Source organism: Hemibagrus wyckioides, linkage group LG01 (assembly GCF_019097595.1).
Source record: "Hemibagrus wyckioides isolate EC202008001 linkage group LG01, SWU_Hwy_1.0, whole genome shotgun sequence".
NCBI classification, from domain to species: domain Eukaryota; kingdom Metazoa; phylum Chordata; class Actinopteri; order Siluriformes; family Bagridae; genus Hemibagrus; species Hemibagrus wyckioides.
In genome coordinates, this window is record NC_080710.1 from 2,110,780 (window position 1) to 2,128,279 (window position 17,500).

At 44.7% G+C, this 17,500-nt stretch overlaps 1 protein-coding gene and 1 long non-coding RNA gene across 3 annotated transcripts in view; both read left to right on the forward strand.

Moving 5' to 3' along the window:
* Positions 1–4,400, forward strand: part of cdkal1 (CDK5 regulatory subunit associated protein 1-like 1) — a 240,396-nt gene extending 235,996 nt beyond the window's left edge. For both annotated transcript variants that reach the window (XM_058389915.1, XM_058389925.1), the window contains one exon: positions 3,769–4,400. In XM_058389915.1, the coding sequence (XP_058245898.1) occupies positions 3,769–3,930 (162 nt within the window). In that variant the 3' untranslated portion in view covers positions 3,931–4,400. The remainder of the gene's footprint in view (positions 1–3,768) is intronic.
* An 8,855-nt stretch (positions 4,401–13,255) lies between these two features.
* LOC131357154 (uncharacterized) overlaps positions 13,256–17,500 on the forward strand; it is a 4,555-nt gene continuing 310 nt past the window's right edge. Inside the window, exons 1-3 of the long non-coding RNA XR_009205245.1 lie at positions 13,256–14,565; positions 16,226–16,395; positions 16,529–17,500. The exon at positions 16,529–17,500 is cut by the window's right edge and continues 310 nt beyond it. This is a non-coding gene — a long non-coding RNA (uncharacterized LOC131357154). The remainder of the gene's footprint in view (positions 14,566–16,225; positions 16,396–16,528) is intronic.

Below are 17,500 nucleotides of genomic sequence, written 5' to 3' on the forward strand. Positions count from 1 at the left end.
ATGGAAGATGGTTGTATCTGAGATGTTGTGAGAGATGTATATTGAAAGTGTGTAAATTATTTACAGCTGTTATGTAGGTTACTCTTCTATCACTCCTATAGAACACCACTCCCCCTTTCCCTCACTCTATCTATCTATCTATCTATCTATCTATCTATCTATCTATCTATCTATCTATCTATCTATCTATCTATCTATCTCTCTCTCTCTCTCTCTCGCTCTCTCTGTCTGGATTCTGATTGGCCGACAATCCGGAGTTGGATCAGCAGGACGATGATATTGTCCATGTCCTTGATCTCTGTTGACCTGCAGCTCAGAGACACAACTGTGTGAGGCATCGGGTGTGTGTGTGTGTGTGTGTGTGTGCATGTATGTACGCTTGTATATGTGCTGCAGTGTTGTTGCTGTGTGATACAGGCATGGATCATTAAGGCGTCTGGACAGAAATCTCCACCTACTGTCACTCCTACACACAATAATCACAGAGAGAGAGAGAGAGTGAGACAGAGAGACAGACAGGGACCCAGAGAGAGATGCAGAGAGACAGAAAGAGACCGAGGGAGTAAGACAGAGAGAGACCGAGTGAGACAGAAAAAGAGACAGAGAGCGAGGCAGAAAGAGAGACAGAGAGAGATGCAGAGAGTGGGACAAAGAGAGACCCAGAGAGAGTAAGACAGAAAAAGACCCAGAGAGTGAGACAAAGAGAGATGCAGAGAGTGGGACAGAGAGAGAGAGAGAGTAAGTCTGAGAGAGAGAGACAGAGAGTGAGACACAGTGAGATGGAGAGAGAGAGAGAGAGGAGATCTCAATGGTCTCTTGAGCAGCGGTTGTTTTGTATGATTGGGTCTGCAGGACATTGGACAGTCAGCTGTTCTGTACTGTTCTGTAGCACAGCGCTGTGGAGCCGCTGGAGAAACCTGCCACTGACCGCCACTGAATCTGTAGTCGGGCTTCAGGTTGTAGGTCAGTGTGATTTATGATCCCCTCCAGCTGCAGTCCCTTCAGAGTCTGTGAGCGTCCACTTCATTCGTCTTGCAGTTTTTAACCGTTAACACATCATGCTGAGTTTCTCCTCTGCTACATGAATGATGTGTAGCGGTGATTAGTGGCTAGCTCATAGCAAGAAGAGCTGAGTGGAGAATGGATTGAAGATGGCTGTTAGCCACAGACGACACATAAAAAATCTGACTTTCCTTGAGAAGATTTCAATCATCCGGAATTTAAGTTAATGAAGTTAATGAGTGAACTTTCTGCTCAAGTCGCTTAGAGATAGCAGTCTCCTCTGAGCGTTCTCAGGCTTTCAGTGTCCAACAAACGAGAGTTCTCACACAGCTTTTTTTCCTGCAATAAATAAAACAAGTATGCGTTAGTGGCTTTAATGAACTGCAGGTTTCTCAGCGGTCAGCGCTCTACAGCCTCACTGCTGGAAGAAAAGCGGTCAGATTTGTTATTCCTCTCTATCAGCTCCCCTGCTGCTCCATTATACTATTACTGAAGTGGGAATTGCTCTCCCGCCCTCCTGCCCTCCTGCCCCTGACCACACAAGCTTTTTTATGCAGAAACACGGACTCCTCGCTGGCCTCGCTGATCAACAGGATTTTTTTTCCTCTTCTTAACAACTGCATGGTGAGACCCTGTGGATCTTGGTGCTGATTCTGATGAAGAGCTGGAGAACCCTGAACCTTTCTCTGCTGGATTGTAAGGAACACGAGGATGAAGAAGCTTCCTGCACTCAGATGATGATGCCATCACCATGAAGCAGGGATTCAGGCAGCGTTGAGAGGAAGCCTGGGGACTCTTATGTTTGGCCTTTGACCGTCTCATCAATGGGATCAATAACGTGCAGGACTGGGTGGTGGACCAGGACATGGAAGATGTGAAATGTTTAGTTACATTATTGGCCTTGTGTCATGTCCACTGTTGTAGCCAGAGATTGATTTCTAATTCTTCATCTCCTTCACTTTATTCTTTTTTCCTTTCATGTCCTTTGTCTCTCTTTCTTTTCTCTTTTCTCCATTTTATTTCTCTCACACTCAGGGCAATGAGAGGGACATTGTAAATGGTCAGAGTTGTGTCTCTTTCCTCATGCTCCGGAGGCAGGAACATCAGTTCCACAGTGGTATCAATTCCAGCACACCTGGAGGCTCTCACCAGGCTGGATAGCATCTTGAATGAAAGACCTTGTAGCCGAGAGCATCTACAGGTGAAAGGAGAAGAATTAGAGAGAGAGATGAAACCGAGAGAGATTTCAAGAGATTATCAGATGGATTTAGATAACGGAGGCTTTCCTCTCCGGCGATTGATGGACCAGCTCCTCAGGTTGGTTTAAACGTCTCTGAATTATCTTCTTATAGCTGGATGTAATGTCCAGGAGGCAGTCACAGCTTCAGAACTTGACCTGGAGTCGGATTTGGTCTCAGGCTCATGACTTCATCAAGACGACGCAGGACTTTCAGTTCCAGTGCTGATCTCCACCTGCCTCCAGAGTGTGGGGGAAATATAAAGCTCATAAAGCGGTCATTCAGATTGATCCTCTGTCTGTAATGGTGATGGAGAATGACCCCTCCTTTCACCCCACTCTGTAAATGAACATATTATGAGGTGGTGTCGTGGCCGTCCTGCTGGGAGATGCCTCTCCGTTACGCTGTTCGGTTTAAACGAGACTTTAATGACCTGACACGTTAAAGAAGATCAGAGTCCTGATGCTTGCCCATTGTACCCGGCGAGTCTAGTCCACGGAAGCGAGCGCACTCTATCTCCAGCCTTGCCAAAGCCGCGGGTTGTTTACGTCAGGGGCAGGTGATGGATTCTACCTCATCTAAACCGAGAGTAGTATATTGGACAAGCTGATGAAGATATCAGCATCAACATCAGGCAGATATTCTCTTTTTCCTGGTCTCAGGGTCATGCTGGAATTCCGGACATGACCCGAGGACACCATCACCCCTGACAGTTCTTTCCTAGTCTATGATATTGGCTTAGAATCTGAAATAAAAGCGGAGAACTCACAGGACTCCAGACAGACATGACAAGAACTTTTGAAATTCTGCATCGACCCGAACCAGAGATCAGGATGGAGCTGTGGAATGGCACAGCCAGGCCAGCACTTTAATCATCTCTACACAACAGAACACTGACACCTCGTCCACTGATACTTCCTCTGATTATACTTCATATCACCAGACCTGGCAACCCTCCACTGAATTCTCACTCAAAACATCAGCAGTCTTTTTTTTCCCCTAATGAAACATCACATGAGCCAATCGACACATCAGTCTGGATTTGCTTGACCTGTTATTGGAAACCACGGGAAGCTCCGCCCCTTTTTGCCCACCCACCTCACTGGATTCATGCTTTCAGCATTCACTAATAGGGAATAATATCAGGGTTTGTTTGACCTGGATAACGTTAGACATGTGTTTGTGTTGTTTTGTCTGTTTTTTTAAACAAAAGAGAAAAATGTGGTGAAAATATTGAGTTTACAAATAATACTGATGATGATGAGAAGGTGATTATTCTGGGGATTGTATCTTGTCCTTTTTTTGTATGACAGATGTTTGGTGTCGTGTTTTGTGTTGTTTTTCACTATTTGGTTACTAGAATTTAAAACTCTTTAAAAAAGTCTTGATTTTTATCTCGTTAAATGAACTTCTTTTATGATGATGATGAAGGCTTTGTTAAGTCCCTCATGCGCTGGAGTTGTTCAAGGTAAAGCTTTGACTTTCTCCTTCTTTTCTTCTGATTTCTTTTTGTTTTTGTCTTTCACAGAGCCTGAAAGGCACGAGTCAGAACGGCGTCCCTGCCTCCCCGACGCCCTCGGCAGCTCCTGGCTGCTGGAGGAACCTGGATGGTCAAGGCCTCACGCTGCTCTCAGTAGGACTGGCTCTGCTGGCTGCTCTAGTGCTTTTCATCTTTGAGAAACTTCAGTGACATTGAAGCGCAGCCCGGCGTATTGTGTAGCGAGCGTGTGAACGACGCGATCTGCCAAACGTCGTGTGTCTGCCGAGCGTCTGTGAGTCGAGGTCAAACCGAGGCCATGTGCTTCATGAGCTTTGGAGCGCGCTGAAATAACGGAGGACACGCCGAAGGATTTTAGTGTGTATTGTAACGTTCTCCTTCGAGGCAGAAAAGAATTCTTTGAATGGAGAAAAAGAACCTTTTTCAACTCCATTCAATTAGCAGAAGCTTTTTTTTTTATTATTATTATTCGTGGAAGGCACACATTTTAGAAATCAAGCTCCAAGGACATCCTGAAAACTCCATTCAGGTCTGTTTTCTTTTCATTTGATTTTATTTAGCTTTTAAACTCAATGTGTATGGGGTTTTTTTTTTTCTTTGACCTGCAGTGTCAGTTTTTTTTCCATCTCCATCAACCTTATTAAACTAAACTCCACACTCTCGCCTCTGCCTTCTGGAATGTTCATTTTAGTGAAATGTAACTCCGTTTTTTTATTTTTTTCAGCAGTGAAGTTATCTTTAAAAAAAAAAAAAGTGTTAACCTGTTTGAGTTGCGTCTTTTCAGATATTATTAATGGATGATCATCTTGGTTGAATTATTTCCCTGACCCTGTGCAGTGCTCTGGATGGAGTGTATGGACCTGCGGTTCTTCTTACACACCGAGACCTTCAAACAAAGTTAAAAATAAATACCGTTGTCATACCGAGAACCCTCACTGTAATGTTCCTACTGGATTTTGCCTCACCAGGGAACTGTGGAGGTTCTCTAGTGTCCACCTACAGCTAGAGGATTATGTGACTCACTTAGGAATCACCTGGATGATGTTTGCTTGCTGAGAACATCAAGAAAGTCTATTAGGTCACTATATGACACAGTATTTAATATTACCATCATCTCACAGAGATCCTACTGGATCGGTGCTGGTGTCAAATGACACGGAACACTGCAGGAGGAACTTCCCTTACCTTGGTCTGTGGAGGTTCTGGGATCCGATCACACCAGTGGAGGAGAACCTGGAGTAGGTCAAGTTCTGAAAGTTCACCAGTCAGAGTCTGTTACTGAGGAGATGAAGAACCAGATGTAAAAACAAACAAAGTTTCCAGTTCTTTCTCGTTTCTTCCGAACTGACCAGAACATCCTGCTGCATCTAATGCTGCTTCCACAGATCTGTTCCTGGTAAATATCAAGGAAAATCAGGGACAGCATGGAGTAATGTCAGGGAATCACACTCCACAACACAAAGGTAGAATAAAATGTGCAATTTGCACTTTTAGGTTTATAGTCAAAATAAACGATGATTAGATCTCATGAGGTTGCATCACTGGGGGGTTTGTGGTGGTAAAGAGAAATGAGATGTGGGATTTTTAGGAAAACCAAAAGAAAAGGGTCAAGTTGTTTGGATGCTCGAGGTAAGTGAGAAGTGTAAAACTTCTGTAACTTGAGTTTTGAAGTGAGCTTCAACACGGAAGTCCGGTGGGGTGGGACTCCCACACTCACTCTAACACTAAACACCACTTTCTACCGCAGGGTTTGCCAGAGATGTACATTTTTCCATCACATTTAAAAATACAATAAACATGAGTCCAAAAAAATGTCATTGTATAGCAAATTGTGTGTCTCAGGTGTGTGTGTGTGTGTGTGTGATGCAAACTCTGGGAAAGGGATGGAGGGATAACGCAGTGGATCATTGAAGATGTGCACCACAGCGACCCTTGTTTCCCACACAGAGTCTGTTTCCCTTTTCACTTCTTTTTAGTTCTTCAGGTATTTGGGATGTAGTGAGAGTGGAACATCTGCTGATACACAAGACCACTGAATATTTGTGACTCTCAGCTTTTCCTTTAAAAAATAAATTATTAATGTTACACCAAAATCTATGCCCTTGTCTTGGGATTGGATCTCTGGAGGACCTTCCTCTGAGTCTCAGCTGGAATCTCTGATCTCCATCCACAGGGATGGTGTGAAGTAGCAGGAGGGAAACCTGGCTGGGAAAATTCAGGAAGTCAGAGTCTGGTTTGGGATTTCCCTGAACACTTTCTTCTTTTTAAAGAAGGAGGCTGAGTGTTGAGAGCTGGAGATGACGGAGCTCCTCTCTGACTGACAGGCCGCTCGCCGCTCTCTCATGCCTGGTGTCCATATTTAATGACTGATTAGACCCTGCACGCTTGTTTGCTTCTGAACGACGGCGTGTCGCATCCCAGACCTCCAGGCATGTTGTCAATTAATTTTAAACAAACAATTTTCCCTGGCTGGCAGTTAGTACGCGGAGAACCCTGCATCTTTCCAGGGGTCCACTTCCCTCCACTTCCCCCTGCTGCGCTGCTGAGATTGCTGTTTAATTGGCAGCTTCACGAAAAAAAATCCACGCAAGAACAGATTGACGGGTCAGTGTCAGCGTGCAGGCGAATATAAAAACGCTATTTGTTCCGAGTAAACACTGTGAAAGGGGAATTGTTGTGGAGCGCCAGGGTGGCTCGAGCATTTATTGCTGCTGAGGAAGATTCACATACATCATACATTATGCATCAAGTGAGAGACCGGCCTAAACAAAACAAAACAAAACCCTGAGGCTGTGATCTGAAGATCTGGAGATGATCCCCAGACCGGCCGGTTTATTGGAGCTGCTGAAAGTTGACTCCTGCAGATAGCGCTGTGTGGAGAACTTCTGTCACAGCTTTCTCAGTTCAGATCACATCATTTTCATGCTTTATCACCCAATTTTCTTTACAGTAAATGGAGACTGTGTGATGGTTGAGCTCGAGGTCAATGATTCTTCACTGCATGACCAATAATGATAATAAGTTTCCAATCTAAAGCGTGTTCCTCAAACCCCAAGCCAAGCAGGAGAACAGTTATCAGGCCCTGGAGATCAAGGCCAAGGGGAAAGTCCTGGATCTCTGACACAAACAGCAACCAGCTGAAAGAGAGACACAAAAGCAAACGTGGAACACAAGAAACACAAAAGCTCCGGTGAGAAAACCTTCCCGTTGTTCTCTCATCTGGAACCGGAACATCTTCGTCAATAACATCAATAACATTGACCTCCATGAAGCAGAAGTGTTTTGTGTTTGCCGTGATGAAGCCAGCACTGTTGGGAACCGGAATTCTGAGCTTTCCTGAGCTCTGGGTTTGTGTCACATTCCTGCTCGACTCTGATCATTTACTGGTGGATGAGTTTCAAAAAATCAGGTGGGAAAGTTGGTCTCCATGTCTCCATGTGGGCGTCAGTGAGCTGATCTTGATTGTGACAGAGGAGCTTCTCTCGCCTCAGCCTCACCTCGCCTTGGCCATTCACTTCACTGCAAACGTGTTGCTTCTTGTCTGTTCCTGTTCCTGTGTGTGTGTGTGTGTGTGTGTGTGTGTGTGTGTGTGTGTGGCTCTGCAGCGGTTGGCTCTGTAGGAAAATGCCTTGGCAGTGATGTGACTGTAGCGATGTGTGGAGACTCTGGCCTCTTTATCTCAGCTCCTTTATGCTGCTCTGATGTCACTCTGCACTCTGGGGTCTGCAGGATGTGGTGAACACGGTGCCACTTCCTCACACACACACACACACACACACACACACAGACTGGTATCTGGCTTACACCTTTGAATTTGAATGAATCAGACAGATGGACACTTCTGTCTATCAGTCTGTCAATCTGTTTGTTCGTCTGTCTGTCCATCTCTGTCCATTCATCTTTCCGCCTATTTGCCTGCCTGCCTGTCTGTCTGTTTGTCCCTCCGTCCGTCTATCTGTCTGTCCAAGACAAACACCTGTCTGTCATCACAAAGACACCATCTCCACCTCCAAACCATCTGGATTACACTTTTGACTTTGAAAGAGTCAGACAAATGGACACATCTGTCTGTCCGTCCGCCTGTCTGTCTTTGTTGATCTGTCCATCCATCTGTCCGTCTGTCTGTCTGTCTGAAAAACAGGCTGCGGCGGCTTGGACTCTGGCTGGATAAACTACTCATTTGAATTAAAACCGTTTAAGAGGCTGGAATTTGAAAAACAAAACCAGACCCAAAGTGCGTCACTGCTGTAGGTCACTCCACCACCTCACTCTCCATTACAGTGGTGTGTTTCCATGGTAACAGCTCCAGAAGATGCTCCACATGAACAGATTAAAAAAATCGCTATTAAGTTTTTTGTCAGGTTTATGGAAGGAGTCTCCAGTGTCGGAGAGTTTAAACACTCGTATGTTTTTATTTATTTTTTAATTCTTACTGCTTATAGCTGCTGTAACATAAAGGAGAACAGGACTTCCATTAAATGTAACTCTAAACAGATAAAAAGTCTTCAGAGACGTGCTGCAGTGGAAGAGAAATAAAGCACATTGGGACGTCCTGTTTGAGTGAAATAATCTGATCCTGGTCGTCATGGTAAAACTGGGAGTTTACAGGATCATGAGCCTGGGTGTATTCCCTGATCTGGAGCTTCAGCCTCGCTCTGTGTTACTGTATTTAATCAGCGGAGCGTATGAGGGAAGTGGCGCTTCGCCTCTGTAAAGCTACGTGGCCTAATTAGCACTGACACGAGGCCCCACGGCTCTCCGCTCACCGTCCCGCTCCGGCCTAATGACCAACAACGCTGACTAATTGAAGATAAGTTCCACCATTTGCTCTGCTGTAATGACGTTACGAGGACATAATGGGGGTGAAATGAAATGGCGAGTGAAGACAGATCGGTGTCTGCGTCTCAGAGAGACTGCGAGGGATAATTGCGTCAGGCTTTATGGCGCGTCCGCTTTGTCTGATTAGCGTTTAACTGGGAGGGAAAACAAACGAGCGCTGTAGGACTGTTCCGGATGAATCTGGAGCGCATTCTGGTTTATAAAGTGGAGCGTTATCTCTACTCAGATGGGATTAGGTTCTCATGAGGAGGTGGAACAGAAGCAGCAGCAGTAGATGCTTTACAGAGGTTTTTAAGGGAAGTTACAGAGTTCAAGACGTGTTTTGGTCACATGACCTACGTGTGTGTTATTAATTGCCCAGCACATAAAGACAGAAGACCAAAAAACCAGAAGAAGAACAAAGAGGACAAGAAGAGAGGAAGCTGAAACATGTCCTGCTGAGATGTTTTGTCACGTTGTGGCGCTGTTCCTGGAGTCTCTTGACATCTTGGCTGAATTTAACGTCAGCCTCGTCGCTGCAGCTCTGCCTCCTTCTCCTTCTCGCAGGAAACCGGCGTCTATTCCAGGATAGAAAGAACAAAAAGAAAGAAGAAGGAATGATGTAGGGCAGCACTGTCAGGAGTTACCCACAATGCTCCGGTGCTGCTGGGTGGAGACACACTTGCTTTATTTCAGCTTGAAATTAAAGTGTGATGTGTGTGATGGAGTAACACGAAGCCATCGCAGTGAAGATGTTTATCTCTTGCTGTGGCAAGAACAAGCAACAAATAAATAAAAAGCGTGTGTGTGTGTGTGATATCGTGATGATGCAGCGTAAAGCGAATGATCCTCTCTCTTTTCCCGGACGGAAAGCGTTTCTAGGTCGCAGTATATTTAATGAAGGATATCTCCGGATTTCAGAGTCTACCGAGGACGAGGCTTTCTCGCTGAAAAGGATTCATTTCCATTTTCCCGCCTCGAGTTTATCGAGTCAGACAAAAGCAGCCGAGGAAAATGACAGAACCCTTTTCATCATCTACACACACACACACACACATACACTCCTCAGGCTCAGAGCTGTACGCTTTTTACAGAAAGACGGTGCTTCTGAAAGACACGAGCTTTGCTGCTTCTCAGGGAATAAAGATGACGTTATTTTAACAGAAATTAGCTCCAGTGCTCAGGACTGACTCACAGCAGGAACAAACAGGAAGTCGGATTTTTTACTCTTAGGAATTGTACAAAAAATTTAATGTAAAAATGTCATATATAATATTTAGGTTTTTAACTGACTCAGTTGTATTTAATCCCTCAAAAGAAATGTTTCAGAGTAAATAACTTAACAATAAAAGGATAAAAAAATTCTAAAAAAAATAGATATGTATATCTTTTTGACACTTTAAATGTCCAGTACAATTAAAAAAAAAAAATAAAAATCAAATCAACTGCTTCCAGAGGTTTTAGTATATATTTTATTTTTCTCTAAATTGTGTAAAGTTCCTCTAGCAGCTCTACACACTCATTTCTTCACCAGCTTTATTTTTCTCTTTTGTATTTAAAATTTTTGAGGAACTCAGACTCTTGAGGAAGTTTCAGCTTTATCTCTGATTGTTCTAAAGCTCTGACACTGGAGACTCCTCCTGTGTAAATTTTTAAAAAGTCTGATTGTAAAGTTGTCACTTTAGATGCCGCTCTCATGCGATTTTGTCGTTGCGTCGTAAACGCTGACTTGGTGCTTTCCTAGCTGTAGCAGGTGGCAGGATAAAAACCAAGATTGTTCTTCCTCATCTCACACTTCATCCCTCCTCCTCCTTCTCGTTTAATAAGACTGGATAATCTCCCTCGCTCTTTCGACACTCGCTTGCTCCGGGACGGGTTCGACTCCTGCCCCCTGACACGCCTAATCAGGTTAGTCACGGCCTCGCGTTTGATTTCCAGCCAGGACATTCTCCAGAGCTCAGGACGATAAGCAGCCTCCTCTTCCTCCTCCTCCTCCTCCTCCTCCTCAGATAACACCCCGAATCCTACTTCAGAGAGAAACATGGCTGAGGCTGCGTATCTCTCTGAGCCAGAGTTTACGGAGGAGTGGAAGAAGGAAAAAGAGCCTCATCAGCAGAAACCGGTTTACTGACGACGATCAAACACGAGGACATGGAGTCTGGAGGCCAGGAGATCTTCTGTAATCAGGAAACAACTACACATTTCCATAGTAACAGCTCAATCACTCCTCAAGCATGGAGTAGAGAAATCACTCATTCCTTCTTGAAGGGTGCATTTATTTATTTAAGCTTAAAGGAAAGGGAAGGAGTCTCCAATGTCAGTGATGTGTAACAGTCAGAGGTAACAATAAATACACACAAGCTGTGTTCCAGTTCACAGAAAAAAACTCAAGCTCAATCTGTTTATTCCAGCATTAGCATTGTTATTTTTTTCCTGAAATTGTTGCAACATGTCTCCACTATGTGGCGCTCGGACACGCGGACGTGGTCGTACCTTCGTGGTGGAGGTGAAGGTGTTGTAATGTTCGCTTGTTTTGAATAGATTTGGTGCCTGCATGTCTGAAGCGTGACAGCGAGGCGACGTTACGTTTTTGCATAAGCAGTTTGATAGCAAAAGTAGACCTCATTTTCTTTTTGCAGTCAGAGACATAATGTCCTCCAGCAAACGCCTCCAACATTACAACCACAACACCATCACATCATCACCACTATCATCACCATCACATCAACATAATCACATCACCTTACCACATCAACACCATAACTACATCACATCACCATCAACACCATCACATCGCCATCACCACCATATCACCATCACACCAACACCATCATATCATCACCATCACATCACCATCACCACTATCACCATCATATCACCATCACACCAACACCATCACCACTATCACCATCATATCACCATCACACCATCACCACTATCACCATCATATCATCACCATCACATCACCATCACCACTATCACCATCATATCACCATCACACCAACACCATCACCACTATCACCATCATATCACCATCACACCATCACCACTATCACCATCATATCATCACCATCACATCACCATCACCACTATCACCATCATATCACCATCACACCAACACCATCACCACTATCACCATCATATCATCACCATCACACCATCACCACTATCACCATCATATCACCATCACACCATCACCACTATCACCATCATATCATCACCATCACATCACCATCACCACTATCACCATCATATCATCATCATCACATCACCATCACCACTATCACCATCATATCACCATCACACCAACACCATCACCACTATCACCATCATATCATCACCATCACATCACCATCACCACTATCACCATCATATCACCATCACACCAACACCATCACCACTATCACCATCATATCACCATCACACCATCACCACTATCACCATCATATCATCACCATCACATCACCATCACCACTATCACCATCATATCACCATCACACCAACACCATCACCACTATCACCATCATATCACCATCACACCAACACCATCACCACTATCACCATCATATCACCATCACACCATCACCACTATCACCATCATATCATCACCATCACATCACCATCACCACTATCACCATCATATCACCATCACACCAACACCATCACCACTATCACCATCATATCATCACCATCACATCACCATCACCACTATCACCATCATATCATCACCATCATATCACCATCACACCAACACCATCACCACTATCACCATCATATCATCACCATCACATCACCATCACCACTATCACCATCATATCATCACCATCATATCACCATCACACCAACACCATCACCACTATCACCATCATATCATCACCATCACATCACCATCACCACTATCACCATCATATCATCACCATCATATCACCATCACACCAACACCATCACCACTATCACCATCATATCATCACCATCACATAACCATCACCACTATCACCATCATATCATCACCATCACCACTATCACCATCACCACTATCACCATCATATCATCACCATCACATCACCACTATCACCATCATATCATCACCATCACATCACCATCACCACTATCACCATCATATCATCACCATCACCACTATCACCATCATATCATCACCATCACCACTATCACCATCATATCATCACCATCACATCACCATCACCACTATCACCATCATATCATCACCATCACATCACCATCACCACTATCACCATCATATCATCACCATCACATCACCATCACCACTATCACCATCATATCATCACCATCACATCACCATCACCACTATCACCATCATATCATCACCATCACCACTATCACCATCATATCATCACCATCACATCACCATCACCACTATCACCATCATATCATCACCATCACATAACCATCACCACTATCACCATCATATCATCACCATCACATCACCATCACCACTATCACCATCATATCATCACCATCACATCACCATCACCACTATCACCATCATATCACCATCACATCACCATCACCACTATCACCATCATATCATCACCATCACATCACCTTACCACATCAACACACCATCTCATCACCATCACCACTATCACCATCATATCACCATCACACCAACACCATCATATCATCACCACCATATCACCATCACACCAACACCATCATATCATCATCACATCACCATCACCACTATCACCACCATATCAACATCACACCAACACCATCATATCATCACCATCACATCGCCATCACATCACCATCACCACTATCACCATCATATCACCATCACACCAACACCATCATATCATCACCATCACATCACCATCACCACTATCACCATCATATCATCACCATCACATCACCTTACCACATCAACACACCATCTCATCACCATCACCACTATCACCATCATATCACCATCACATCACCATCACATCGCCATCACATCACCTTACCACATCAACACACCATCTCATCACCATCACCACTATCACCATCACATCACCTTACCACATCAACACACCATCACATCGCCATCACCACTATCACCATCACATCACCTTACCACATCACCATCAACACCATCACTTCGCCATCACCACTATCACCACCATATCACCATCACATCAACATCACATTACCTTACCACATCACCATCAACACCATCACATAATGTAACGATAATTCATAAAAACCCAATCTAGGTGTAAATGACCTGGTGGTGTACAGCTGCTCACACACACTTATGGATCGTCTAATCATCTTGTTCAATCAGACTCTGTGTTTCTGGGTGTTTTATTCTGGGTGTTTTATTCTAAATGTTACGGACATCACTGTGATGGATCAAGACAACACTGGAGGTTTTCATTTTATAGATCCAGGAGAATTAAAAATATAATATATATTTTTTTGACTCCTCCTACACTGGGTCTTGTGTTCATCTGATGAAGCTTTATGCCCCGCCCCCTGTGGGCATGTCTTGCTCTGCAGTAGCAGCTGATTAGCAGTAAACTGTGTTTGTGTTTCAGGATCGCTTACAATCATCAGCTGATGGGGAGATTATTTCTCTGGAAGTGGGTGGAGCTTGTGTGAGCTGGAGGATTTGTGTCTCCATCAGTGCGAGTCTGTGTCTCTGATGTAACTTTTTTCACTGTGTTCGGTTTTGTCCTGGTTAAAGTGGACAGGCATGGACAAAAAATCCTCCACTCCTGGAAAATAAAAACACACGCTCTTCACTGCTCTCCATGTTTAGCTAGCTCGCTATGCTACAATCAGGTTTATTCATATTAGATGAAATATTGTTTGGTTTCAATCAGTCACTTCCTGTCTAAAAGGAAACGGATCGATGGAGGTTTAAATCTGCTCGCTGCCATGTTCCTGGTTTGCGTTTATTCCCTCGATGGTGGTGTAGCGCTGTTTGGATATTGACGGGCGGCTCGGTGGGCAGAGCGCGCAGCAGACTGAAGCGAAGGAAAGGTGAGATATTGCTTTTGAGTCCTCTAACCTTTTTTTAGACAGCGAGACTTGTCAGGACTAGCTCTGGTCTCGTCTCGTCAGTTCCTGTCACTTCCTGCTCTCTCACACCCTTAATGAGCATATCTTTAGAGCTGCTGGAGGAAAAGAAGAGGCCCACTGCTTCCTCCTGTCTCACTTCCTCAACCTGCAGCGCCCTTTTCTGTCACACTTCTCTGTCTCTGAGCGTGTACCGTGAACGAGCTTCTAGAAGCCTCCGTCTCAGAGGACGTCTAGGGTGTGTGGTGCGATTCGGCTCGGCTTTTCCTGCGTCGGAAGGAGGTGCCAAGGGAGCGGGTTCCCACGCGCCTCGCTCTTTGATTAAACCCGGGGTTCTGGTCTCGGAGGAGTCGTGACCCCACGGAGAGACCCTCGGTGGGCGAGACAAGGTTCCCGGCACTGATTAGTGCCACAGTGAGAGCCGTGTGAGCGACAAGGAGCGGTGGAGTTGCATCCTCGTTGCATCAGTCCACAATAACAAGACGGCAAGATGTCAGTGTGAGACGAGCTAATGGCTCTTTGCACGCTGTCACAGGCCTCGATCACGCCGTCTTCTCCCTGACACACTAAAGACGTGTTGCTGCAGTGCAGTGCCGCCACATTACCATGTTAACAGCCTGCTTCTCGCTGTCACCTCCGAGCTACCCACTCTGCACCGCACCGGTCGCGCAACACTTTCACCAGCGTCTTCTCCTTCTCACTGTTTTCTCTGCCACTTGCCTGCTTAGCAAATAACGTCAATTAGCAGCGCAGACACGTTTAGCGAGAGGCAGAACACACACACATCAAAGCCAGGAAGCTGGAAGCTCTTGCGGCTGGAAATGTGACATGATCGTGAGATTAAATTAATGAACACATCATCATCATCTTCATCTCGGAGCAGATCAGGAAAGTGAGCACTTCCTGGAGGTTCGAGGTTGATGTAATAGATGGAAATTGAGCTCAGGTGTTCGCTCGCTGTCCGGAAATCGGCTGCAAAGCTCTTCCACTCGACAACAAGCGAGGATTTAGTGAACTCACACCCAGGTCACGCCCACACGGGCAGCGAGAGTTCCAATGCGATATTTGGATGAGACACAAAAAAAGCTCAACTGATAACGTCAGGATTCTGCAGAAAAAAAGTACAATCTATGATCCAGGAGACCTCGCAGCTGGGACACGTTCCTCAGAGGTTCTTCTCTAAAGATCAGTCCACATCTTAATGTTATTCTTGTGAACTGGTCATAACGGACTGGTCAGCACTTTCTCCAGGATTCCAGTTTGATTTTTCAGGGTTTTTTTTAAATCAGAATTTTTAGTTGTTTTTTTGACAGAAATGACTAGAATCTGTGAAATCAGAAGCTCGGGGTTCTCCATTTAATCTCATCCTGGTGACACTGTCAGATCTCTGCTCCTGTTCCTCACACGTGAATGATGAAGGATTTGGCTGAATGCGTGTTGTGACGACATACGATGCGTCTCGACTCGAATCTGAAGTAAATCTGCTTCATTTTGAAAAATCATTTGGATTTTGTATGAATTTCTCCGATTGTGAAATGGTGAAATCTTGGGGGAACCCATTATTGTTCTGATGATTAAAAAAACAATTTTTTTATTTAACGCTGTAAACTTTTCCCACACTCAGACTCTCCACAGCTTGAAGCCGGCTCACTTCTCATCAAATCTGTTACTTCAGAGCAAACAAAAAAAAAAGGTTTAAAGCGTAAATACGTTTTCAGCACGAGCCGAAATCCGATTCAGATGAACTGGAGACACCAGACAACCAGCAGGAAGCATCAACGCTCTGAGTGTTTGGTGAGTAAACATGCAGTGTGTCTGTGTGTGTGTGTTCCAGCTTCTGATATCAAACGACTTTTATGGTCTGCACGATCTCTCCACGCTCCTCAAAGCTCCTCTGAACACACTTTTTTCCCGTGTCTTTTTTCAGATCCGCCTCTCGCTTCTTTTTGATGTGCTTGGTGTAAAAGTGAGCACTCGGCTCCTGTCTCCTCTCAGAAATCTCCTGGAATAGAGGATGAGAGATTTCCTGCAAATCCCGCAATGTGGAACCCAGGGTTTTATGGTATCTTCTACTTTTGAATTGTCCGAGATCAGCGACATCGTCACGTCAACTTGGCTGCCGCCAACTTGGACCACCGAGAAACATGTCTGTGACCTCCGACCCTGATGGATTTGATGGATTTTGATGATGTGGCGTCATCTTCACTCTGTAGTTCCTCCACCTCACAACTGGGAAGAACGTCTTGTGGGTTCCTGGGGTTCCTCCGACAGCTGTGCAAGTTGCTGTGAGACATTTCGAGTTTCTGCTGGTTGCCATGGTATCCATCCATGCTTAGAATAATAACCATACCCTTGTTGTGTTAGCTGTTGCTACATCATTTTGCATAAAAAGGGTTTGCCCCACCCACTACACTGTAACGCATTCACCCTAGCCGTAAGAATGTGACACACATCTGAGTGAGTGGGCGGGTCTTTGGGTTTGTAGCTGTGTTAATCTAGCCAAACATAACTGTGGAGGTGGAGACCCAATTAATGCAACCTTTTTTTTTTCTTTTTTTCTTTTCAATAAAGATGATTGGTTATTATCATGTTTGTCCCACCCACAATTCTTCTGTGATACTGGACCAATCGTGAGGGAGAAAGAAGTTGCTGCATGCTCCACCTCTCGTGTGATAAGTCCAGATGGAAACCTTTTTCCTTCCAGCGGTAACTTTGCACCTTTAGTGATAATTAGATGATCCTCCACATGATCACATCTTCAGGCTTTTCTGCTACCTTCAGAATCATGAAGATGGGATCTTCTTGCCTCTCAAAGCTTCTGATGTAAAACTCAGTGAGCATAAACACAGCAAGCTCCATCCCACTTCCAGCTTCACTGTATTTATTCCCTTTTTAAAAA